The sequence below is a fragment of the Siphateles boraxobius genome, unplaced genomic scaffold, assembly GCF_051911475.1.
Source record: "Siphateles boraxobius isolate OS27281-9 unplaced genomic scaffold, OSU_SipBor_1 7, whole genome shotgun sequence".
NCBI lineage: Eukaryota > Metazoa > Chordata > Actinopteri > Cypriniformes > Leuciscidae > Siphateles > Siphateles boraxobius.
Window position 1 is genome coordinate 15,961,765 of NW_027509197.1, and position 24,346 is coordinate 15,986,110.

At 38.5% G+C, this 24,346-nt stretch overlaps 2 protein-coding genes across 2 annotated transcripts; both read left to right on the forward strand.

Annotated features, from left to right (window-relative positions):
• Positions 1–4: 4 nt before the first annotated feature.
• cryl1 (crystallin, lambda 1) lies at positions 5–9,957 on the forward strand. Its single transcript, XM_077215234.1, has 8 exons — positions 5–163; positions 619–726; positions 1,689–1,815; positions 3,071–3,232; positions 4,041–4,235; positions 8,276–8,384; positions 9,322–9,428; positions 9,579–9,957. Exons 1-8 carry the CDS (start codon positions 123–125, stop codon positions 9,675–9,677), a joined length of 948 nt encoding a protein of 315 aa, XP_077071349.1. The 5' UTR covers positions 5–122; the 3' UTR covers positions 9,678–9,957.
• A 592-nt stretch (positions 9,958–10,549) lies between these two features.
• Positions 10,550–19,263, forward strand: gja3 (gap junction protein, alpha 3). Its single transcript, XM_077215117.1, has 3 exons — positions 10,550–10,667; positions 11,605–12,425; positions 16,474–19,263. Exons 2-3 carry the CDS (start codon positions 11,629–11,631, stop codon positions 17,786–17,788), a joined length of 2,112 nt encoding a protein of 703 aa, XP_077071232.1. The 5' UTR covers positions 10,550–10,667; positions 11,605–11,628; the 3' UTR covers positions 17,789–19,263.
• The last annotated feature ends 5,083 nt before the right edge of the window (positions 19,264–24,346 follow it).

A 24,346-nucleotide genomic window follows, 5' to 3' on the forward strand; every position in this document is an offset into this window, starting at 1 on the left:
ACGCCGTAGTTCCGCCTTTCCTTCGTGCAGACGGGCACATGATAACCTGAAGTCTGGTGATTTTGGGGTCTTGGAAAGTAACCGCTTGAGTTAAACTTTTGATTTCTGTAAACGAGACTGCGATGAGTTCATTAAAAGGAAAGATCATTACTGTTGTCGGAAGGTGAGAGTTAACCTGTCAGTCATTGAGCAGACATGATAGTAATAGATTAGCTGAGTGGTCTTTGAACTCTACTATGATGGTGTTTACGAATGTATTTCTCTATATCAGAATAGTGCGTCTGAAAAATTAAGTGCAATATTGAACGATCAAACTAAAATTAGCACGTGACTCCTTATAGCGCTCATTTGACATATTGGTAGATTTGCTTTGTCCAAAAAATGTTCAGTGTTATTCTGACAGGATTTGCATGCATGGTCATCCAAGTCCTTAAATCTGTGAATTCATGTTTCTCATCCACTAAAGGTCATTTCAAAATTGAAGTATTATCAGACACGTTCCTCATTCTGGGATATAGATAATGCATTGATTTTCACTAATCTTCTTGACCTATATTTGTATTTGACTTGTTTACAATGCTGTCTCTTCTTCCTCTTTTTTATGTATGTGCCCTCAAGTGGACTGATTGGCCGCTCCTGGGCAATGGTGTTCCTGAGTGGAGGATACGAGGTCAAGATCTATGACAACAAACCAGGACAAGCATCAGAGGCCATAACAGAGATCAGGTCAGTGGAAAACAGGAAAGAAAATGTAACTACTCACCCCTCAGTCAAAATGACCCACTGACCCAAATTCACTCCCATCATTGCTCAACTTTTGTTAGTGCAAGTTTGTGACCCATTTTGAGGGCACAAACTATAAAATCCAATGCTCAGGGGAGCTAAATAGACTAAATGTCAAGTGTACATAATGTGTAAAAAAAAAAAAAATCAAAGTATGCACAAATTAAATGTTACTCAGTAAATGTTTTGTTACTATCGGCCCATATCTGTTTAAAGGGTTAGTTAACCCAAAAATGAAAATTGTGTAATTTACTCTTCCCCCATGTTGTTCACAACCTGTATGAGTTTCTTTCTTCGGTTGAACACAAAAGAAGACCATTTTAAAGAATGTTGATGGTAGCCATTGACTTCCATGGTATTTTTTTTTCTTCCTACTATGGAAGTCAATTGGGGGTTATTTTGTTTTCAACTGAAGAAAGTAACGCATACATGTTTGGAACAATTTGAGGACTTTGAGGGAGTAAAAGGAAACTTACTTTGAGGAAGAAATGACAATTTTAATTTTTGCTTGAACTATCCCTTTAACAAACCTGTTAAGATTCTTTAAGAGCTTTAAGATTCATCTCTTCTGTCACCAGATGGAGTTGTAGAGCTTTCTGTCTCCTAGATATGAATCTCTAGATGCCCTGATTTGAATGCAGTAATGACAGATTAGGGCACACACAAAAAAAGATCTTCTGTATTGCATGCAGAGTTGCTTCAGTTATTATGAGCAAATTCTAGAATTTTTTGAAAGGCATAATTTACAATAGACAACAACACATCTTTATCTGCCACAGATACGTTATCGTATCAATCATATACAATGACTGAAACACTGTATTTGGACCCAATAGGTATTTTGGCAGATTTTGTACACATTTTGTTGAATTTTTAGCTGAATATTGTGTTTTGTGTGTGAGCAGGAAACAGCTTGAGGAGCTTCAGCAAGCCAAAATGCTAAGAGGAAATCTCAGCGCTGCAGAGCAGTTGAGTCTACTGAGCAGTCATGATGACTTGCAGCAGGCCCTGGAGGGAGCTTTCTTTGTCCAGGTATTGTTTTCCACTCAAGCGTAGATTTACTTTCTGTTAAACCAAAAATGACCCAAGGAAACAGAGGATAAACGTCATAAAGCATTTGACGTGCTTTGTACTGTGACAAAACAGTTAAATGTGGAATTATGGATTTGATCAATATAATGTGATAACATTCTTCTTTACACAATTTTTTTTATTTTTTCATTTATCCATCTTGTGTAATATTTAATATAAAAAGCCCTTCTACGGACAGGTGTTGTGAATTAGCCTTGGCTATAAACACTTTGATACTGACATGGGATTGCTTCAAAAAGATAATCTATGTTTACTGTATCTGTCCCTACCAAATAAACTATAAATAAATACACATTAAATGCTTGTTACTTTTGTTTTATACATATCAGGGTATGGATGAAACAAAGGTAACAAGTAATTCATGTGTAGAGAAGAAAGAGATCCAATCATTCCGCATTTAATTGATTTGGCACTGTGCAAAGCACGTGAAACCAGAAGAAGTGTGTGCTTTTAGCTGTGGTTTTACTTCTGAAACTGTTGCATTCCATGATAGCTCTCTCAGTTGAGTTAATGTGATTAACTTTTGAAAATGCCCCCAGGTTTAATTATTAAAATATATTGAACACTTAGTAGCCAAGCCTCTGTTTGCTATAGTCAAATGCTTTAGAAATGTAAATTAAAGGGTTACTTCACCAAAAATGAAAATTCTGTCATTAATTACTCACCCTCATGTCGTTCCAAACCCCTAAGACTTTCATCCATCTTCAGAATGGAAATGAAGATCTTTTTGATGAAATCTGATGAATGAGAGCTTTCTGTCCCTCCATTAACAGTCTACGCAACTACTACATTCAAAGTGCAATAGGAAAGACTTAAAAAAGTTAAATTAATCCATTATATGAAGCGACGTGAGTGCTTTGTTTGCGCAAAAAAACTAAATTTACCGCTTTATTTACTAAATAATATTATTCAAAGTGTGTTCACAGAACTCCGTCAGCTATTGAGTCAACACAACACGCATGTGTTGTGGTGCACCACCTTTTTGGTGGCTGGTCAATATTTTTGTAAATAAAGTGGTAAATTATGTTTTTTTGTGCAAACTATTTTCTGCTCTTGTATTTCCCCCTGTTTCTCTCTGTGCTCTTATTGTAAAGCTGTTGCTACAACTTCAGTATGGTACATACATTTCATAACATCACCTTTGCTATATTGTTGACACTTAACTGCTCTTGTCCTCTGTTTTTCTGTAAAAAAGGAGTGTGTATTTGAGGACCTGGAAGCAAAGCAGACCGTCTTCCTTGAGGTGGAGAATCTAGTCCCAGAAAGCGTGATTATCAGCAGCTCCACTTCCTGCCTGATGCCAAGCAATGTGTTCTCTCGTGTCCAGAACCGAACTCGATGCATCATATCTCATCCGGTTAGTTTTTATGCGAGACATACACAAGGTTGAAGGCACATTGGAAATGTGAGTCAAATCTTATTGTTAGGCTTTATTACGTTTTATGTAATGATTATGTAAAAAAAAAAAAAGATAGAAATGATGAACATTTTTATTTAAAAAAAAAAACTTGGATTGACTGTATTTGACAGTCCATTCCTTATGTGTATACTTTAGTCCAGATTTTGTTTGTTTTAGCGCACACATTCAGGCTTTAGTTTGAACCCCAACATCTTCCATCCAAAATAAAACACATGTAGATAAAAATGTCTTCAGGTCATGTTAATGGCTACAGCTAAAATCCTCCTAAAGATCAGCTTATGCAATTGCCCTTAATAACATTATTGTTATTTTCAAATGTTCCTACACTGAAGAGGAACATTCGTAAATGAAAGCATTTAAAGCATTATTTACATGGTCGTGTTTTTTTAGATGGGCTTGTTTTTTCAGAGCCTGTAGTGAAAAATGGAGTGAAATATATCAGGCCCACAGGGGCATTACTGTAATTGAATTCCTTTCATATTCAATGGAAATTCCACTCTGATCTCATGAGCAGAAAGGCCTTGCTGATCTTGTTTTCCTTCAAAGCGGTGTGAGGCTAATAGTTCACCCTCACCTGCATTTAGTGAATGTTTAATCCTAAATGCCAAGCATTTGTGGTCAGGCATTTTAGTCAGAGAGACCTTCATAGTACGCCCTTATCTCTAGCTCTGGTAAACACATTGGTACAGTGTCTTGTCTGTGTCCAGGTCTGTGGTGTCATTTCCTTCTTGTTTTAACCTCTAAGGTAAACCCGCCCTACTATGTGCGTCTGGTGGAACTTGTCCCACACCCCGAAACGCTGCCTGCTGTAATGGATGTTGCCTACTCACTGATGACAGATGTCGGACAGGCACCTGTGCGCCTTAAGAAGGAGATTGATGGTTTTGCATTGAACCGTGTTCAGTATGCCATCATAGCTGAGTCCTGGAGGCTGGTTCAGGTTGGTTGAGCCATGGAACAAAATGACATAGCAGTTATGGCTATTCCTTTTAATTGTTTGACTTCCAACCTATTCTCTGGCAAAATTCATAGCATGTTAAATAACTTCTGTTGTTTTACTGACCCCAGTCATGTCCTGAACCCATTCCCCCTCTTTCTTTCCTTTCAAAGCTCCACACTCCTATATAATAAATGCAAAGTATAACATTTATATTACACACACAGGCCTGCGTTACGGTGATCTTACCACAGTCAAGGGTAAAATCATGGGGTAAAGACCGATTACCCATGGTAAAATCATTGTAACGCGTTTCTCATGGTTTATTGCTTCAATAAGGTGCCCACGTTACAGGATGAGATTGTTCATATGTGGGGAAAATATATTGCTGTCAAATCTCATTACTCATCTCTGAACAGGAAAGTCCTAAATTAATTGGTTAAATTTTGATGTATGTCTCTGTTACACTCTTTTATTAGAGTGAAAGAGAAGTGAAGTTAGTGGAACAAACAAAGACTATTGTATTTATTAAAAAAGAGCATTGCCACACTCATAGTCTTATCACACTGTTTACAAATGATCGATTGAGAGAAGGGAAACTTTCTCTTGAGAAACTTTAGAACAGCCAGCTTATCTTTCCTCACACTGGTAGTTTTGTCCTGCTTGTAAAGTACACCTGTATTACAGTGTATCAAATGAACATGGGGTAGAGTGAGGTGATCCACTTTAAAAACCAAGCCCTTTTGAGCTCTGCCCACAAGCAAAAACAAAGCAGAGCCAAGAAAGCACTTCAACAAACAATGGACATCTTACTTTGAAATTTTTCTCTTTCTTTTCTTTCTTTCTTTTTTGTTGTTTTTTGTTTTGTTTTTGAGCGACTGTTCATTTTTCAGTCGAGTAATTGACATTTAAAGATAAAAGCACAAAATAGTTTGCTCTGTCCAGGGTGTATTATGGAGGCATCATCACAAAACTGTGAAAATGATTCATGGTTACATTGAATTATGTTTAATACTTAGGTGTGGTGTTGTGTCTGAATTATGTGGTGGACATATGTCCACCTCTGGTGGAAAGAGGTGTGGTGAAATTGTGTTTTAATAGGCATGATGGCAAATGTCAAAGGTCAGTTAAAGAGATGCACTTATCTCTCTTGAGAACCATAAATCCTAACCTTAGTAGTAGTTTATAGTACTTAATGACGTTAGTGTTAGGAATTTTGTTGAAATCGTGATTTTGTTGCTATATGACAATGTGTCTTTGTTGGTTCCTGGAGAGCTTTAAAAAATAAATCGGGGTAGAGTTCACTTCTCTTCAGCGTTCACAACATCAGTTAATGCTCTGATCGATATTTAAAAAATATTCTGCATAATGCAACACGTGGCCAAAATTATGTGGACACCCAAACACCACCAATATGTGCTTGTGAAAATTTATTTCAAAATCATTGACTAGGCAGTTGACCCTCTATAACAGCTTCTGGGAAGGTTTTCTACTAGATGCAGGTATCTGCTCTGATGATGGGTGATGGGGTTTGGCTCGCGGTTGACTTATGAATTAAAACCAGAAGGGTGTTAATGGGAAAACCCAGGGTTTAGAAGGCGGTGGCCACATATTTCTGCAGTACTTATGATAACTGAGAGTATGGCCCTGTCTGGTCCTTGTAGGTCCTTAGTAACACTGATTAGCCAAAGGATTTTATGCTCAATTATCTCTCTAATTAATCTCTTAGGGAATAATTATAAGGATTCATCATCATGATCATAATTGTATATCATAATTTACTCACCCTCATGTTGTTTTCAAGCCTGCATGATGTTCTACATCATGTCTTCCAAATAAGATATTTCACAGAATGTTCAGACTGCACTTTTTAAATACAATAACAGTTAGCAGAAAAAAGTCAAATGACTAAATGATGACAGGATTTGTGTTTTTGAGTCAACTATCCATTTAGATATAACATCTAAAATGACATGGTCTAGATTTTGATTTACGTTTTGAGATGAAAATGTCCATTGATCTTTGAAAATCTGTTCTTCAGTTGGTTGGTTTCAAATTTGATATTCATTTAAGCTGGTCACAGATGCATGTATATGTCGAATAAAGGACGGTCTCCATTCTGGTTTTGTTTCACAATTTAAAATGGCAGCATTGAAAATGGTATGTTATGCTAATAGCATTCTTACTGGGCCTTTTTGACTGGCATGACAGCTTTATGGCTTTCAGAGGTTTATAACCACTGAATGGAGGCAGTGCTGAATGAAGTCTTGAGGCTGAAGACAAAATGTCACATTAGTTGTAAATGTAATTTGTATTTGTACACCCCATTTAAGTATTCTTCTTTGTAACCATTTTCCTTCTTTTCTTATTCTTCATGGTGTTATTGTGCAGTCATTGATGATGAGAGAATTTAATAAGATTGGTCTGGAACAACAGTATGCTTTAGCTTATTGTGTTCAGTCTCATTAGTTTACTTTTACTTTTTCGTTTCAGTGTCCATATTAAATGTGTTTTAGGAATTTAATTTCTTAACCTACCATTTTTTTTTAAATGAGATATAATGACAAATTTGTGACATTTTCCAAGTCTTGTGATTTCCTTGCAGTCAGAGGGAAAAGTACAATTTCTTAACATTCACCATTTGAGGCACACATCCATGGGTTCATATCTAGATAAGAACAGAAATCCTTACAGTGTCCCCTTGAAGAGTTTTACTGTCACGACAATTGCATGTTTTGGGTTAACTTCTACAAAAACGTATCTTCCTTTCTTGTTGTTGGCAAATGCTTTTAAGAATTTCAAAAGAATCTTCTTTCTGAATTGTTGAAAGGTTATGACCGTCCAAGCTTTTTAAAAAAAAAGCATGTTGATGAACCAGTTAAACCAGCACACATGCTGGTTTATGCATATTTTCTCCCAAAATATCTAACCATCACGTCAGAGTTTAAAGGCTAATTCACACAGCGTCAACAGACACTGTCTGGTTTTGTCGGATCAGCCCTGTCAGTGTCTTTTGGTGTCTGTCTGAGCTTGTTTTCGTCGATTGAAAATCGGTGCTTGTCAGCTCATGTAGTCTCTGAGAAGTGACAATCTGTAATCTGCTGATTGTCCGCGTTGGTCGCTGTCTGTCGGTGAAATGCGTATTGGCCTTTTAAACTGTGCCCACAGACGCTTTAACATTTTTTTTCACTAGCTGGGAAAAAAAAGTTTGATCTGATGTTTATAACAACAAGCCTTTCACAGTTTTTAAAGTGATGTTCTGAAGATTTTAGACTCAAACGTATGTTTTCTTGGATTTGCCTCTTACATTTTTTCTGTGTCCATACAGAGGTGAGTTTTTGTTTTTTATGGTAAGGAACATTTAAAGTTTGGACATTGCACTCCACACAAGATTTGCAGCTCAAATCCACTCTTGAGTCTCAGAGTTCAGGCGGCCCTTTTGAGAGAGAGCCAGCTCTGGAAAGTAGAGCAGCTGGGAAAGTTAATGGCTGCCCCTGTTGATTACCGTGTACAGGAAAGGCCTCTTTTCACGGTTTCCCCAGCCAGTCCGCCGCCTGGCGACACAGAGATAACGGCCTCGTTGTTGCACGCAGGAAATGAACAAAGACCACCCTGTCCCCTCCTAAACTTATCCCCCACTGCCCGTTCTGTATCCAAGCTTTGATTTCAGCACAGTCAGGCAACAGGTATCTGTGGCCACAGGTAATCTGAGTGCAAAGTGGGTCCAAAGCCTGGCACAACTACCTCCCTCTGCCATATCATCCCATTGTTCAGAGGACACAGAGTTAAATGATAAGAGAAACCCAATACAGTGGGAGCGGCTTTAGTAATCTTTAGATGGGACAAAAAGGGGGGCAACCTCCGTTTTCCTCTCAGTCAGGTTGACCAAACCTTGTTGGCTGGACAAACTACTAAGCAGGAAGCGGTAATTTTAGGATTAGAAGATCAGAACATCAGTAAACCACTTTTAGAAACATTGTCTTTCATCCAAGTGTGTAATACAGAGCAAGTTGCCAAATTAACTTCTCTTTCTTGTCATCCAGGATGGAGTAATCTCAGTGAAGGACATTGATCTGGTGATGTCTGAGGGCCTGGGCATGCGCTACGCTTTTATAGGTCCCATTGAAACCATGCATCTCAACGCACCAGAAGGCAAGCTACCCATTAACGCATGGATTTTCTTTTTTTTTAAATGGCATAATGAAACTTTTGTAATTAAGCACTGAGACGTTTTTGTTTTCATCATGCATGGAAAAGAAATTGCTGTGGTGCTTGGGGCAGCGAAAAAGCAGTCTGTGAGAACCTGTTGCTCTTGTCAATTATCAACCTCACATGACTTTAATAAGTGTGTGAGAGAGAGAGAGAGTGGGTGAAAGAAACTGAAACAAGTTCAAAAGTGTGTAAATGGGCATGCGTTTAGAAGAAATCTCATGTTCACGGTGAAAATCAGAAGGCAGTGTGAAATCTGTAGGATGACCCTGCTCCCCCCATAAAACGTGCTTTGCCATGTGACACCAGTATTAACTTTTGATGATGACAGATGAATTATTATCCTCAGCCCTGCCTGCTTGTACTGTGAATGAGGTGCTACTCTCATTGTGGTGATAAAGCCCCCTGTATTCAGAGTTTCGCCCTTGTTTCTTCCTTCGCTGTAATGGCACAGGTTCTTGGAATCTGTAAGGGAAGAACTGTGGCTGAACTTTCACTGGTGTACGTCTCATCTGCTGAGAGCCCTTCTAAAAGCACTCATGACCTTCAAATGAAGAGCTACTCAATTCATGCTAGAAAACATCTATTTGCTGAGTCATTTTGGACTCAATTCCCAATTTGAATATGCACACTTTACCTTCTAGTGTAAAAGATATTCAGAATGACAAAAAGTCTTTGATTATACTAAATATTAATGTTGTAGCTTGGGTTAAAAAAAATGTTTTAATGAATTAAAATAGATCTAAACACTTTCTGTAATATGTAGTTTTTAGAGTATGATCATATTCGATTTTTTTATAGTCTACTGTGATTCTACTGTATTGTTGAAATGCAAAACCGCATCTTTATTTAATCCTTACCATGTGTTTTGTCTGTCCAGGTATGGAAGACTATCTCCAGCGCTATAGTGAGGGCATGAAGAGGGTTCTTACTACTTTTGGGCCTGTTCCAGACTTTTCTGGAGAGCCAGCAGCTAGAATTATAAAAGTATGCAATATCAATATTTTGTTGTACGGAAAAACTAAAGTCAGTTGTTAACAGACAGATGTTCCAAATAACCACAACTGTGTGTTGTTATTTATTTTTTTTATTTTGTAATCATTGTAAACTAAAATAAAGATTTGATCACCCCTTTAGGAAGCCTGTGAGCTGATCCCTAGTGAGCAGGAGCACCTCACAGCCAGGAGAGAGAGAAGAGATCAACTGCTGATGGGACTGGCTAAGCTAAAGAAATGAGTCAATAAGATAATACGTAAATGGGAGTGGTTATAGATCATCTGAGCCATTGTTGTCCTTGGTTGTATATTTCCTTTCTGGGCAACAGAATATGTCTGATTAGACTAAAATGACTGAAACAAAAGCTAACCTCAGAAATGGCATAAGTGTTCATTTAATTATTATTTGAATTTTACCAGTATTTAAAAGTCTTCGATTTGTGAAGCATACTTGTAATACAGCTAAAGCACTTTCTTGCTCATCGTGTAAAAATTCACAATTAAAGGGAAAATTAAAGCAATCTCCAGTTGGCAAGTCCTTAACCGCGTGTGTGTGTGTGTAGGCCTACTATTTGGTTTAATATTTATTTATGTACACAAACACATTTTTTTAGGAGTGTTCAATACTTTGAACCACCTTTTGTAAACCAGCAATTTCAAGCAAAAGTAGTTCAAACTAACCTGAATGCTTTTTTATATATTAGCCTATTAAAAAGTAATTAATTAATGTTTACCGGCAAATAAACTCTGTTACTAGCCTACATAGTTTTATGGCCACTGAACGTTCCTAAAGTCTGCCGTTAAAAAGCAATTTCTAAACGATTATAGGTTGTTTACACATGACCTAAAAATGTATAAAGCTGTACCGTGTGAAAGTTTCTAAACTGGCCGAAGAAGATAATCGCACATTTGCACGTTCACGACGAGCCTGTAGCGCCTCTGGTTGAGCTGTGCAAACGCGCGAAGCATTCCTTGAACTTGGAGAATTTTAGTTTTGTCTCTTGCGAGCTCAAGAAGCATCCAATGAATGCGGTTGCTCCGCCCGACGTCAGGTGCACCTCTTAGAGAGAGAGCGAGAGAGCACTAAAAGTGCGCTCGCTGTGTCCTCAGTCAATCACTTCATCTCACTCTCAAGACTACAAAGACACTCCGCATGTGAATTGACTAATTGTTACTCACCTGGACGGATATATATCATGGATTTGGTCTGAATCATCTTGTATGCTAACAGGTACATTTTTGTGGAATTGCCATAATTCTCACTGATATTTTAGGTGATAATTTTATTTGATATTTTTTACGCGTCAACTGGATAGTTTTCTATCCTGTCATCATTTACTCACCCTCAAGCTGTTCCCAATCTGTATGAGTTTCTTTTTTTGTTGTTGTTTCTTTCTTCTTCTTCTTCTTCTTCCTCTACTGAACACAAAAGAAGATATTTTGGAGAAAATAGGTAACTAAACAGTTGATGGGCCCCATTGACTTCCATATATGTAGGAGGGGGAATGCTATGGAAGTCAATGGTGCCCCGCAACTGTTTGGTTACCAAAATTCTTCAGTGTACAGTGTTCAGCAAAACAAAGACATTTATACAGGTTTGGAACAACTTGAGGGTGAGTAAATGTTGACAGAATTTTCATTGTTGGGTAAACTATCCGTTTAAGCTCGACCAAATATAACCAAAGTTACCAAATGTGTGAAAAAAAATATTTTGAATGGAATGTAGCATGTGTTTGGCTAATTAATAAAATATTGTATTAATGTTATTAAATAAATAAGTTAATAAAAGTAGGCTATTTGCAATTCAAAATGTTGAGTCTTTTTGAAGACATGGAATTACAGTTAATATACAGCAGGTCCACACTTACAAAAAAAAGTGGTTTACAAATTATAAAAATAAAAAAAATGGTGTCCTAGATTCTCAGTGTATTATTTGTCTGAGTATTTTTATCATCCAAAATGTAATTTTGACCTCAAAAGTTGTCAATAAAACTGTGTAAACAATATGTAAAGTTTATACACCACCAAATATTTAAAGTGTTTTTTTATTATTTATTTTAAAGCTATTAAAAACAACTCCAGTTTGCGTGCATAAACAAATGGTGAAAGGATTATAGTTGGCCTTTTTATAGTTGCTAATTCAAACTCCTCTCTTTCTTTTTAATTAGGATCTGAGAGCAACAGTAGACAGGATGAGTTGGACAGCACTTTATGCCCAGCTGGGAGGGGTGAATAAACACTCCACCAGCTTGGGAAAGATCTGGCTGTCTGTCCTCTTCATCTTCCGCATTAGCATCCTTGTAATAGCCGCCGAGACGGTCTGGGGAGATGAGCAGTCCGACTTCACCTGTAACACACAACAGCCTGGCTGCAAAAACGTCTGCTACGACCACTTCTTTCCAGTCTCACATATCCGTTTCTGGTGCCTGCAGCTCATCTTTGTGTCTACACCGGCTTTGCTGGTTGCTATGCATGTGGCGTACCGCAAACGCAACGTAAAGAAAGGCATTTTGGCCAAGCATGCTGACAGTGCCAAAGGGGGTGACCTGGAGAGCCTGAAGAAGAGGCGTCTTCCCATCACCGGGCCGCTGTGGTGGACCTACACCTCCAGCCTGTTCTTTCGGCTCCTTTTCGAGGCCGGATTCATGTACGCATTGTATTATGTCTACGATGGGTTTCAGATGGCACGTCTTGTGAAGTGTGAGCAGTGGCCCTGTCCCAATAAAGTTGACTGCTTTATCTCACGGCCAACAGAGAAGACAGTCTTCACCATTTTCATGGTGGGATCTTCTGCCATCTGCATTGTGCTCAATGTGGCTGAACTGAGCTACTTGATTGTCAAGGCATTGCTGAGGTGCTCGGCCAGAACCAAGAAGCGCCCCTTTGTACACCAAGATAAAATGTCCACAGAAAAGGCACTCATACAAAACGAAAAGAACACAAGGTTGCTGTCATCCACTTCGGACTCCTCGACCAACAAGACTCTTTAAGATTATCCCTACATCCAGTGACTCAATTCTACCATCATGGATGGTAATAGGCACGTAGATTACAGTGTTTTAACAGTAGTGATTTGTAACTGTTTTTTGACAAGTTGCCCTGAGAACAGAACAAAGCTGCAAACCTGAGGTTTCAAGCATGCTTCAATTAAAAGCAGACATTCCTCCCCAAAAGACGATGAGGGAGTATTATACTGCATTGACTGCAAAAATGTTGGGGTGTTGTTGAATTTTATTTTCAACGTTGCTCAGTAGCCTCAGTAATGGCAATAGAAAAGACCAAGAGTGACTCCTAGTGGCCAAACAACATAAATGAAGTTGAGAGACCTTTGCACAAAATTGAGTGTCCTGTTTTTGAGGAATCATTTACTTTGTATATTGCACATGCTTCTCTTTATTTGGACTTTTACATGATTTAATTTAGCTTTGTTTACTTTTTTTATTATAAAACCTACCCATCAGCAGTTTTAGACTAGGGGTAGGCTATAATGTAGAGAGCTGAGGGGGCGGGCTTATGTTTTTATTTGTGATTGTTTTGGTAGGCCAACAATGACACGTCTATTTAGTTTTAAGTCGTTTTACAATATCCTTGCATTGAAATCCCCGGTAGGAGTCATATCAGCTTACAACAATGATTTATTATTTAAGCTGAGACCAAATAAACTTTAAAGTTTATAAACTTTAAAGCATGCATGAGAATGTTTACAGTGGCGCACCGCGTAGCCTATGACACCATGTCTGTCAGTCTACCATTTGACAGGAGAGAGCGCGCACGTGGATTCGCGCTTCGTCAACTGTAATGTTATCTTCCATTTAGTTTTTCTCCTCTGAGTAGGACTACAAGTCAGCGGTGAACAGTTTTGTTTTTAATTCTGTGTTTTAACCGCTGGAATAAAATGGTATAGGCCTATTGATGATTCCTTCTGCTGTTTACCCAAGCTGAGACGATCTTTTTTTTATTAGCCTATTATTGTAGACTGGTTGTCAAATAAATGCGTTTCTTTGTAATTTTGGTTAACAACTTAACTTTTATATGTATTTCTTAATAAAAAAAAACTGCTTTACATGTTTGATGTGTTTGTCAGTTTTGTGATTAGGCCTATCCCTGGTGGATTCTCCCAGGAAAACCAATGGAGGGCGGTTCATTTCCATTCTATTTTAGGCAATGCCTGCTCTATGACTGGATACTTTCCCATGCAATACAAAAATTCCATAATTTTTGAATGGAGACTTTAAAAAAATATATTTTTACCAGTTTACTTCCACAAACCAGCGTTTAGTGATTGCTTTCATTACTAATGTAATAGCCTTATATTAAGTTTCAAAATTCCACATTCTGGGCCTTGTAGCCTCATCACATCTTCAGTCGAGAATAGTATCACTAGCCTATTACACGAGCAATAATGCAGTTGTACTGAGCATTAGCACAGCTTTGATTTGGTCGCAGGTGATTTTATTGGATATTATATTTTTTTAAGTAGCCTAACTAAATGCAATTTTTTTGACTATTATTTATAATTTTACTCCGTCAACGAAAATAGTTACACAGAAACAAAAGCAGAATTACCGTTCGAGTATTACCGATCAAAGCATTGAACGCGGAGTGATACAAAAATTAAAACGTCCCATTTTTGTTCTCAACACTCTAGCTCAATTATATTAAGTTTATTAATATTTTTTTATATAATAATTATTATTATATTTAGATTCATCATTTTTATTATCATTATTTTATGACAATATTCTGTGCAATAAAGTAAAATAAAGCATCTGTCTTCATCGTATAGACCTGAATAAAATCGTTAAGTTGGGGCGATGAGTGTCAGGGGCGTGGCGTGCGCGCTGACTGGCCGATGACTTTCTGAACGCAGCACTCTTGCATGACCACTCAAAGTGACAGTAGCAATGGCTGGGAACGGGAGACAGCTGCGCTTGGTGAGACCCCGTCTCCACACTCGATTTGCCATGAAAAACTAGGTGTTCTACGAGAGTGTGGCTATGTGAAGAACTTTTGAATTAATAAGTTGGCCGGCCACTTTCAAAAGAGTTTGGTAAGCTGGCAGTACTGCCAGGATTTGGGAACGGGGGGAGCGGGGAGGGCTCCTGCTGCCTTTGGGAGGTCTGTATGCTTTCAACGCACTCAAACTGTGGCACCAGTGGCCGCTGGATATTGCTTTCTTTAGATAAGTGTGCCTACTTGTCAAGGTATGCTTTCAGTTAGATTTACGGAATATTTTATCCTTTTACATCTCATATTAATTAATGTTACTTTTCGCTAGGTGGTAGGCCATCAACTTTGACTACAATCTAACAGCTAACATCATTTAGATACATTTCAAGAAACCATCTGTTGTTTGAGATGACCGGTATGAGCGCATAATCAGTGCAAAGAATAGAAAATCTGCCTCTCTAACTGACAATTTGACCTAAATGTAGGCTACAGTAAGAACAGTGGATAATTACTATCATCCGTTAATTATATAACAGCAGCAGTTTGTAATTAAATGCTTAACAGATAGATCAAAGACTATAAATATTAGTGATCACTATAAAATGACCACTTTAATATCTGTAATGAAAATGATAGCTCCCTTATGAACCAAAAGATTTTTGGGGTGTATTTGATCAAACTTGTTTGCCATATCATATCAATTTCTGGACTTAAAAAGCCTACATTTATTATTATCTATGGAACGAATATAAGGATCTTAATAAATAGCCTAAATTAAATGTATGGTTTTTTTTTCTTTCATTTTTAACAAATAAAAAATGTGCAGTTATAAAGTTATCTAAAAAGATTTAAACATTTTAAATAAATAAAGATAGATGTAAAATAAATGAATAAACAAATGTTTATTATTATTATGTAACTTGCACCTTCTCTTTCAGGGTCATAGACTTGGTATAGAACCTTAGTCGATGGATTTGCCGCCCTCAATACAATATCATTTTAGTAAGTAAAAAAAAAAAGTTTCTTGCTGTTGTATGTCTTTTGCTATTTCGGGGGTCTTTGTTTACAAGTGGCAATACTATCTCACCCTGGTACTGTTTAATCTTGCTGTTTATTTGTGCTTATTATGATAAAGATGAATCTGTGTTGATCAAAATCCTTAAGTTATTTCCTGACACTTCCTCCATTTTTCAAAGCAGTTACAGCACCTACAAGGTGAAATTACGAATTGTACTGTTTTAGCTGACAATTAATTATAATCATGTAGCCATGATGAGTGTAGATTCACACTTAAAAAAGTGGCCTGGTATTGTCTCCATATTTCACTGCATTTTCCCCCTTGATGTCCTAAAATTGGCTCTATCAGGGCTCTTCACACATCACTGTCCAGTCAACGCTTTCAACTGTTTTTGAACATTATAATGTCGAACTCAGCACATGCCTGCTGGGCAGTGAAGCGAACAGGTGAGAGAGAAAGAGACTGTGTTTGAGTGTGTTCAAAAAGTGTGTGTGTGTCAGTGGCTGGAGAGAAAGCGAGTCATAGAGAGTTTGCTTACAATGTGCATGCCAGGTTCATAGCAGCCAGTTAGAGAGTTAAATAGCGAGGGGTCACGAAATCCATAAGTTTATGTCAAACTTTTTTGTCAATATGATATTTGACAAGGCTGATTTGCTCGATTTACCTAAACATCATTTGATGAATTTGTGCGAGGAACTGGCGAGTGCTTCATCAGGGCTTACAGTTCGGATCTAATGCAGAACCGTGAAATGCTGTGTGAGTTCATGAGAGCTGAGCATGTTTTTTTTTATAGGTTTATGTACTTTTAGCTGTGCCTGTGTGAACATACCTTCACAGCACAGGCCTAGACAGACTGAGAAGATCAAAACCATATCATGTAAAGTGTAACATTAGTTCTGATGAATCCTCTCTGTTCCCCTCTTAACCCTTTTGCTCACCTTGTTTTCTCTCTCTCTCTCTCTCTCTCTCTCTCTCTCTCTCTCTCTCTCTCTCTCTCTCTCTCTCACTGTCTCTCGCTCTTGCTCTCGGCTGCAGACTGTACTTTCTCTCTAGGCTAGAAATCGTGAAGCATGGGTGACTGGAGCTTTCTTGCGCGGCTCTTGGAGAATGCACAGGAACACTCGACCGTGATCGGCAAAGTCTGGCTGACGGTACTCTTCATTTTTAGGATTCTAGTGTTGGGAGCGGCGGCCGAGGAGGTCTGGGGCGATGAGCAGTCGGACTTCACCTGCAACACGCAGCAGCCCGGCTGCGAGAACGTCTGCTACGACGAGGCCTTCCCCATCTCCCACATCCGCTTCTGGGTTCTCCAAATCATCTTCGTGTCCACGCCGACGCTTATCTACCTGGGCCACGTCCTGCACATTGTTCGTATGGAGGAGAAGCGGAAAGAGCGTGAGGAGGAGTTGCGAAAGGCCAGCCGACTCCAGGAGGAGAAAGAACTCCTGTATAGAAACGGAGGGGGAGGAGAGTCTGGTGGACGGGGTGGGGGCGGTGGCGGCAAAAAGGAGAAGCCGCCAATCAGAGACGAGCGCGGAAAAATACGCATTAGAGGTGCCTTGTTGCGCACCTATGTGTTCAACATAATTTTCAAGACCCTGTTTGAAGTGGGGTTCATTTTAGGTCAGTATTTCCTCTATGGTTTCCAGTTGCGGCCCCTGTATAAGTGTGCGCGGTGGCCCTGCCCCAACACGGTGGACTGCTTTATTTCCCGGCCCACGGAAAAGACCATCTTCATCATATTTATGCTTGTGGTGGCTTGCGTGTCCCTTTTGCTGAATTTGTTAGAAATATATCACCTCGGATGGAAGAAGGTCAAACAGGGTATGACCAACGATTTCACGCCCGAGCGCGAGTCGTTGCCCGACGCGAACGAAGCGGAGCCCGAGTCTCCCAGAACTTCGCCTCCTACCCTCAGGTACCCGCCAGACTACACGGAGGTGGCCGTGTGTGGCGGCGTGTTCCTCCAGCCCCTGTCGGCGCCCTCCACGGCTGAGTTCAAGATGGACCCTCTGCGCGAGGAGCTCAAGGAGTCCTCACCTTTTTACATCAGCAACAACAACCACAGGCTGGCTGCCGAGCAGAACTGGGCCAACCTGGCCACCGAGCAGCAGACTCGGGAGATGAACGCCGCCTCCCCCTCTCCTTCCTCCTCCTCCTCGTCTCGCTCTTCCAATAATGGGCGGCAAGCCAAAGACGCCGCTCAGCTCGCTGACACCCCCACCTCTGCCGGCGGCGGTTCGAGCGCTGGGCCGGAGGAGGGGCACGTCACCACCACGGTGGAGATGCACGAGCCGCCCGGCATTTTCACTGACGCTCGACGACTGAGCAGGGCTAGTAAAGCCAGCAGCGCAAGAGCGAGGCCCAATGATCTGGCGGTGTAGTGGCTCCCTACCCCAAAGCGCAGGGTTTTGTGGACAAAAACACAAAGAAATACACCAAAAATCAAGAGGAAGTGAGAGGCAGATTGCTGGAATGGAAAGGTTCATTCCATTCATTAAGTGAGCAATGTAAAATCAAATCGCAAAGAGTTCAATCATCTCTTATGGGATTATGAAAGATGGCTGCTGAATGCTGGTTAGTGTAATGCAGTAGTTGAATGGAACATCCAACCTGATGCAGGTTATGTTATACCAGAATCTGGAGTGATTCACTGAAAAATGTCACTTAAATTAGTCTGACAAGGCCTTAAAGTATGAATTAAAAGATTGCCATTTAATCAGTTTAATTGAGTAAGTATATTGTATCCAAGTCTCATGATAAAACAAAGGCACCAAACATAAATTGTCTGCAGTGCTATAAAACACTACATTTTAAATACCATCTAATTGAGTTTAATTTAATTTTTTTAGGTTTAATTGAGTAGACAATTATCATGTACTATATTTTGTTTTATTTATTTTTGAAGCCTGGAATAGACCATGCTAGAAATGAGGGAAAAATCAGTTGAAGTTGTCAAATTCATAAACACTATTTTGAAAATGTTCTTTTCGTTGTTCCAGCATCTGTCTCTACATTTCCTCACTCTAAAGAGAAATCAAAGTGTTGGGTGAAAAAAGTAAAAAGCACATTGCCTGATGAAAGTGGCAAACTTTAATGCATAACAGACAAAAGGTCATCCATACATTACAAAAATGAACAGATACTGAGGCAAGTGACATATAGATAACTGTTGTACTACTGAATGGTGCAGTTTTAATTCATATAGCTTGTTTATTCTCTGGACCACACTTCTTTTTTCTTTTTTTCAATCCCATGATCTGAAGTTCACATCCTGCTCCTCTTTTGGATTTGAGAGTTTTGATATATGACCATCTTGCCATCAGGAATACATGATCACTTTTGAAGTAGTTAATCTGGGGAGGGGAGTACTAACTCTCATTACATGTGACATTTGAAATCCTTTATATCAATAAGTTTGAGCATTTTTATTTCTAAAAATGTAAGCAATTGGTTGAGAATGAGTACAAAAAACGTCATTAAAAGCATTGCTTTACTGTAGTCAGTTCCTAGTTGCCAAAAAGTAGTTACTTCAAAATGGACAGAAAAAGATGCTGCAAGTGTCTTATGCTCCATGAAGTTTGTCACACCCCACCAACATAACCCCCCCCCCCCCCCCCCCCCCCCTCTTTGTTGGTCCAGTTTCAGGTTTCTGTGAGGCCCTCATTTTCACTGACTACTACTGCTGTTGTGTAGAACATGCCTTATACTGTAACAACATGACAGCACAACATGATTTATTTTTTTCTTGAGACCCATTTAAACACAATGTACAATGCTTTTATTATCAGGTATATACTTCGGCAATCCATTTAAAGAGACAGACAGCCCTGAAATAGAAAGAGGTGCATTGCTTCATCACACAGAGAATGTGCAGGTTTGTCCTTAGGACAAAATTACTTTTGCTTTTACCAGATCACAGTATTTACTGATGTATGTTATTTATTTTCTGCTGTTTTAATGTATCCAAAAACCAAAGTGTTATTTTGTCATTTTTTGGTTCTTAAAGTTTACATTTTAGTAAATAGTTGAAGATTTGCACATTTAGGCAAAAAACACTGTTCAATAATTCTTACATTGATAGAAAGGAGGAAATATTTTTTGATCCTTAAAGGAAAATGTCTTAATGGTAAAAGTCGTTGTGTTGATGGCAGTATTATTCCACTTAAATAACATCAAATGTAATTTATAAAACAGCACTTGTAGAGTATAAGAAATATGCACGTTTCCCATGTTTTATTTTAGGACTGTTGAGGTGGCCTGAAAGGACCACAGGAAATTTGAACATTGTGGATTATAGCATTTCATCGATTCTGAATTTGAATTGGCCAGCCAGCCAGCTCTTTTCTATCTCGATCCGTTTTTAGTGTACTTAGTTGCAGCCCATTATTCTCAGATAACGCTCATTTCTTGAACTGATTTTCTCAAGCAGAGCTGATTATTCTGACCAATCAGGGAAATGAACCACCTACATATGCTCAGAACAGCAGCCTGTTTCGACGCTGTCTTAAGAGAAGTGCCTTGTGTATTCAATTTTATAAGAACAAGTTGATGTAAATGTTCATTTACCTCAAATGTTTACAAAGCTGTTACTAAATAAACTTTTTGTACCATAAATGTAGGCTACTCTGACCTTTTCATTTGTAAACGGCAGGCTTCAAAACTCACGTTTAATTTTACTGATGTTGAGTGCTCTCAAGTGCAGGCCTGCTCACTAAAAAGGCTTGATCAGTGGCTATTAAAAGGATCAAGGCAGAAACTTTCACAGAACTATGAGATCTTTCTAAAGGTTAGCACCTAATTGAGTTCATTTTATCATTTTTAACTAACCCTGAATTTAATTAGACAGTTTAAAAGGTAATCTCAAATCCTCATCACTGCATTTATGCAATTTAATGCAATTCAGGACAAAATCAGAAAGAGCAACACCATACTGAGAAACTAATCTGCAGCAAGTCTGAGCACATCTCAACCAAAAAACTTGCACTCGTTGACCTCTGACCTTTATGCGTATCAGTCCTCCACTCCAGATTCCAAGAGGGGCAGTGAGAATGAGACTGAATGATGAGGGACACTAATGCCACATCACCCTCACGATTCACACAGTCCAAAACCATGCAGGCCATATTTGATTATTACTCGGAGTGTTCCTAAGTTCCCACATGCAATTTTCATGTTGCAAAATAAATGTTAACTCAAATTGACCCTTTGCAAAGACTAAAGGGGGGCTAAGGAGGTTAGTTACTGTAGCTATGTCCGACAAGTCACGGCACCCTCATGCAGTGAAAAATACATCGGGAGGAACAAAGAAGACACTGAAAACGTGCCGACAGACAAGATAGAGCAGATTACTTTTGATATGATGCAATATATCAGCTTTCAAATTTGTAAATTTTTTTAAGAAATTCAAACAATAAATACCATTTTGTGGCTCTTTAATGTGTTTTGACAGATCGCTACAGCGGCTTGTGAACCGATCATCTCTTAGTTATAGCAAGAAATAAACACGTGAACATCAGAAGGAATGTTGTTTTAACCGTGTCAATACACACAATCTTTCAAGTTTAAGTCCACTGACGTTAATCTAACTCACCTGTCTAGTTTGTTTGTCAGACAAAATGGCGGATTTGCCGTCATATTTGGTCAGACTGCCCGTCAATCAAACTCCCAGTGAAGGGTGAATTGTATTTGTGTTCCCATTTGATCCTGTCGCCCCAATTGAGATCCTTGTTCTGTGTGTCAGATAAATGCTGCTTTGTTTTGTCATCAGTCTGAAAGTAAAAAAGTACAAATGTTGCCCCTTTAAGTAGCTTTAATATATTCAGCTGTTTGTTAGTAATGTAGCTATAAGGTAATACCTGGATAGAACTGTCCGTTAGCAATTCCCATTTATCTCAGTTGTTTGGAGCTTACAATCATCCAACCTGGATGCCGCCATCTTCATAATTTTTTATAGTAATATTTAGCTGGTCATGTGATCACAAAAACTCAATGAAGGGACCCCCTTTTAAAGAATTCCCAACACTACACATAAACAACAATAACATGCAGAAAATCCGAATCCTAATTGAGACACTAAAATAATAATTTGCCTGTTTGCCGTTTTACTTTAGTCGGAATTGAAAGAATTATGAGCTATAAGCTCTAGGTTTTTATTAACAGGCTGCTGCATCATTAACATTACAGCCTACAAAAAAAATTACAGGATTGCTCAAAAAGAGGGTTTTGGCTTGGAATGAATGAAATACTGGATCAGAGGAACCTTGTCCGTGAGAAGAAGCCGGAAGACTGTGGAAAATGTATAAAGAACAAGGAAACCAGCTTAATCCATCCTCTCTAAAAAAAAAATGAAAAAAAAAAATATGGCCAGTCAAACTTGACAAAAAACTAATTGACATCAATTTATAAACTACAAAAATCAAATGAAATATTTAAACTCTGTCAGCCATAAATCAGCACTGTAAAAATATGAAAGCATGAAATGGAAGTTGTGATAGTCTTTTCTTCCCTGTTGTAATGGAAATCCAAGTGAAACTTGATCAGGAATTAATTGGATGGTTGGGCTTTGCTGTGATGTCATTTGAGTGACAGGTTGATCCCGCCCTCAGTAAACCCGTAATCAGAGAAGAGAAGTCGCTGCAAGAGGGAGGGGAAGTTATTTTGATTAAAGATTATGAGGGCACATAAATTAAACATAGAAAAATAATAAATACTGCAATATTCCATATAAAAAAGAATTGTCAATTTTGATTTCATGATGATTTTAAACGGAGCCCTGATTCCATTTCATGGGAGGCTACAATGAAAGCCTAAGAGATGTTGAGTGGAGGCGGATCTCAACACTGCCAGCTTAAAAGCTGACATTGGAGTTCAAGTTCAGAGAACTTTAATTCTCACCGCACTGGTCCGTTTGAACTGACACTTATTGCATTTAGTCAGCACATGCTGTGTGTTGTGGGAACGGCCTCTCTCACTCACACACACATACACAACAGTTGAAGCTCGAATGTCTGTTTCATGTGCTCTGTGTCTAGATATCTATGAGAGGACAAGTGTGTTGGGTTATTTTAGGGCCAAAGGATTAGAGAGACAATGCACATTTGAAACTGGTAAACCTCCTAAAGTTACAATACAGCACAGAATACAACATTGAACTAATTTGGAGTGTCAGTGTTATGATAAGAATAAGAACAGTGATCAATGACAACGAAGTAGAGCAAAACAATGACATCAAATGAAAGGGATAGATTTGGTACAGGATTGTGGGAAGAAGAGCATGGAGCCAGGCATTGAAGAGGAGGTGATAGGCAGTAGGTGTTAAGTCCAGTGTTTGAGGGGTGTCATTCGATTGGTTGTCTGCGGGTTGAAGGTTACAGTGCTATCTATGAAGGGCAGGGTCTATGTGTAGTACTTTGCTTCACCATCCCAGAACTAAAAACACACAGGCAGTTATATATAGCCTTTAATCACCTTGGAAATTCATGCAGCCTCTCTCCCTGAATACCATCGTGCCGTGTTGTTTATATCAGGAAAGACACTCAATATATTTGGGGCCCAGTCAGGACCAAGGTGTGCATGTGCAGTTAATGATGGTCAATGTTTTGATGTTAGATTTGAACATACAACAGATACTTACAACAGTAAAAATCATATTCCTGTCAATCAAATTGCTGTCTTTTGAAGAAAGGTGGGGGCATTTCCATCTGACAGATAGCCAATCCATCCTACATTAAAGGGGTGGTTTTTTATTATTTCACTTTTCTAACTTTATTTATTGTGTAATGTTGCTGTTTGAGCATAAACAACATCTGCAAAGTTACAACGCATAAAGTTCAAAACAAAGGGAGATATTTTCTATTAAAGAAATTGCTTTTTAAGGACTACTTCAAACTGCATGTAGGGACATCAGGACATTCCTCCCGGGTTAGTGACATCACATAACCTAAAATTTACATAAACCCCACCCCCGGGAACACGATTTATAGATTATCATGAAAGAATATGATAATCAATGACTAGAAGATAAGGTAACACTTTAGAATACGGTTCCTTCGTTAATGAATAACTACACAATCTACACAGTTACTAACAATCTAGTAACTACTATTAACTAACAAGTAATTCTGATTAACGAGTTAGTAAGTATTAGCACACAGATGAAAGTGGAAGTTCACTTTTAACTAATCAATAACTACTATTTTTTTAATGCTTGCCAGAGAACTACTGTAAGAATCATGGTAACTAACTTGTAATGACTGAAGTGTTACTACATACTTCTAAAGGAATTACTAATTATTTGGATCCGTTTTGTAAAGTGAAGATCATGGTAACTAACTAGCAATGACTAAAGTGTTACTACATACTTCTATGGGAATTACTATTTAAAACTTCAGCAAAAACCTCAAAAACTTAAAATAATTAGTAATTCCTTTAGAAGTATGTAGTAACACGAGTCATTACCAGTTAGTTACCATGATCTTCACTTTAGAATACGGATCCAAATAATTAGTAATTCCTTTAGAAGTATGTAGTAACACTTCAGTCATTACTAAATAGTTACTCTTCTAATCCTTCACAAGATATTTGCACACACATATATGAGCGATGAGACATACATAAAAACATATTTTTTTGTGAGGTAGGTTAAATAATAAAATCATTGTATATGGTATTTGGATAGCTGATAACTCAATATGTTCCAGTCATCACCGTGACTCTAGTGATTCAATGCCAGTCCAGATGAATGCCGGAAAATTGGCCACAGGACAAGTAAGGTCCCGACAACTGCATTTAAATATCCATTTCTTTAAAATGATTCAGTTGATAGATAGTTCTCTAGGAGAGAGCATAGGCTTATTATTTCCCAAATCATAAGTCTGCTATGCTATTACATATTGATAAACCTTGTGTATTCGTTTACAGTAGCAGTACAAATGTTAATG

What these genes read in the sequence shown, in the direction of transcription:
- gja3 (XM_077215117.1), top strand. Translation starts at nt 11,629, where the DNA reads ATGAGTTGGACAGCACTTTATGCCCAGCTGGGAGGGGTGAATAAACAC. An exon ending in TCGACCAACAAGACTCTTTA is followed by an intron (nt 12,426 to 16,473) that starts AGATTATCCCTA and finishes GAAATCGTGAAG; the next exon opens with CATGGGTGACTGGAGCTTTC.
- cryl1 (XM_077215234.1), top strand. Translation starts at nt 123, where the DNA reads ATGAGTTCATTAAAAGGAAAGATCATTACTGTTGTCGGAAG. An exon ending in GAGGCCATAACAGAGATCAG is followed by an intron (nt 727 to 1,688) that starts GTCAGTGGAAAA and finishes GTGTGTGAGCAG; the next exon opens with GAAACAGCTTGAGGAGCTTC. An exon ending in AGTCCTGGAGGCTGGTTCAG is followed by an intron (nt 4,236 to 8,275) that starts GTTGGTTGAGCC and finishes CTTGTCATCCAG; the next exon opens with GATGGAGTAATCTCAGTGAA.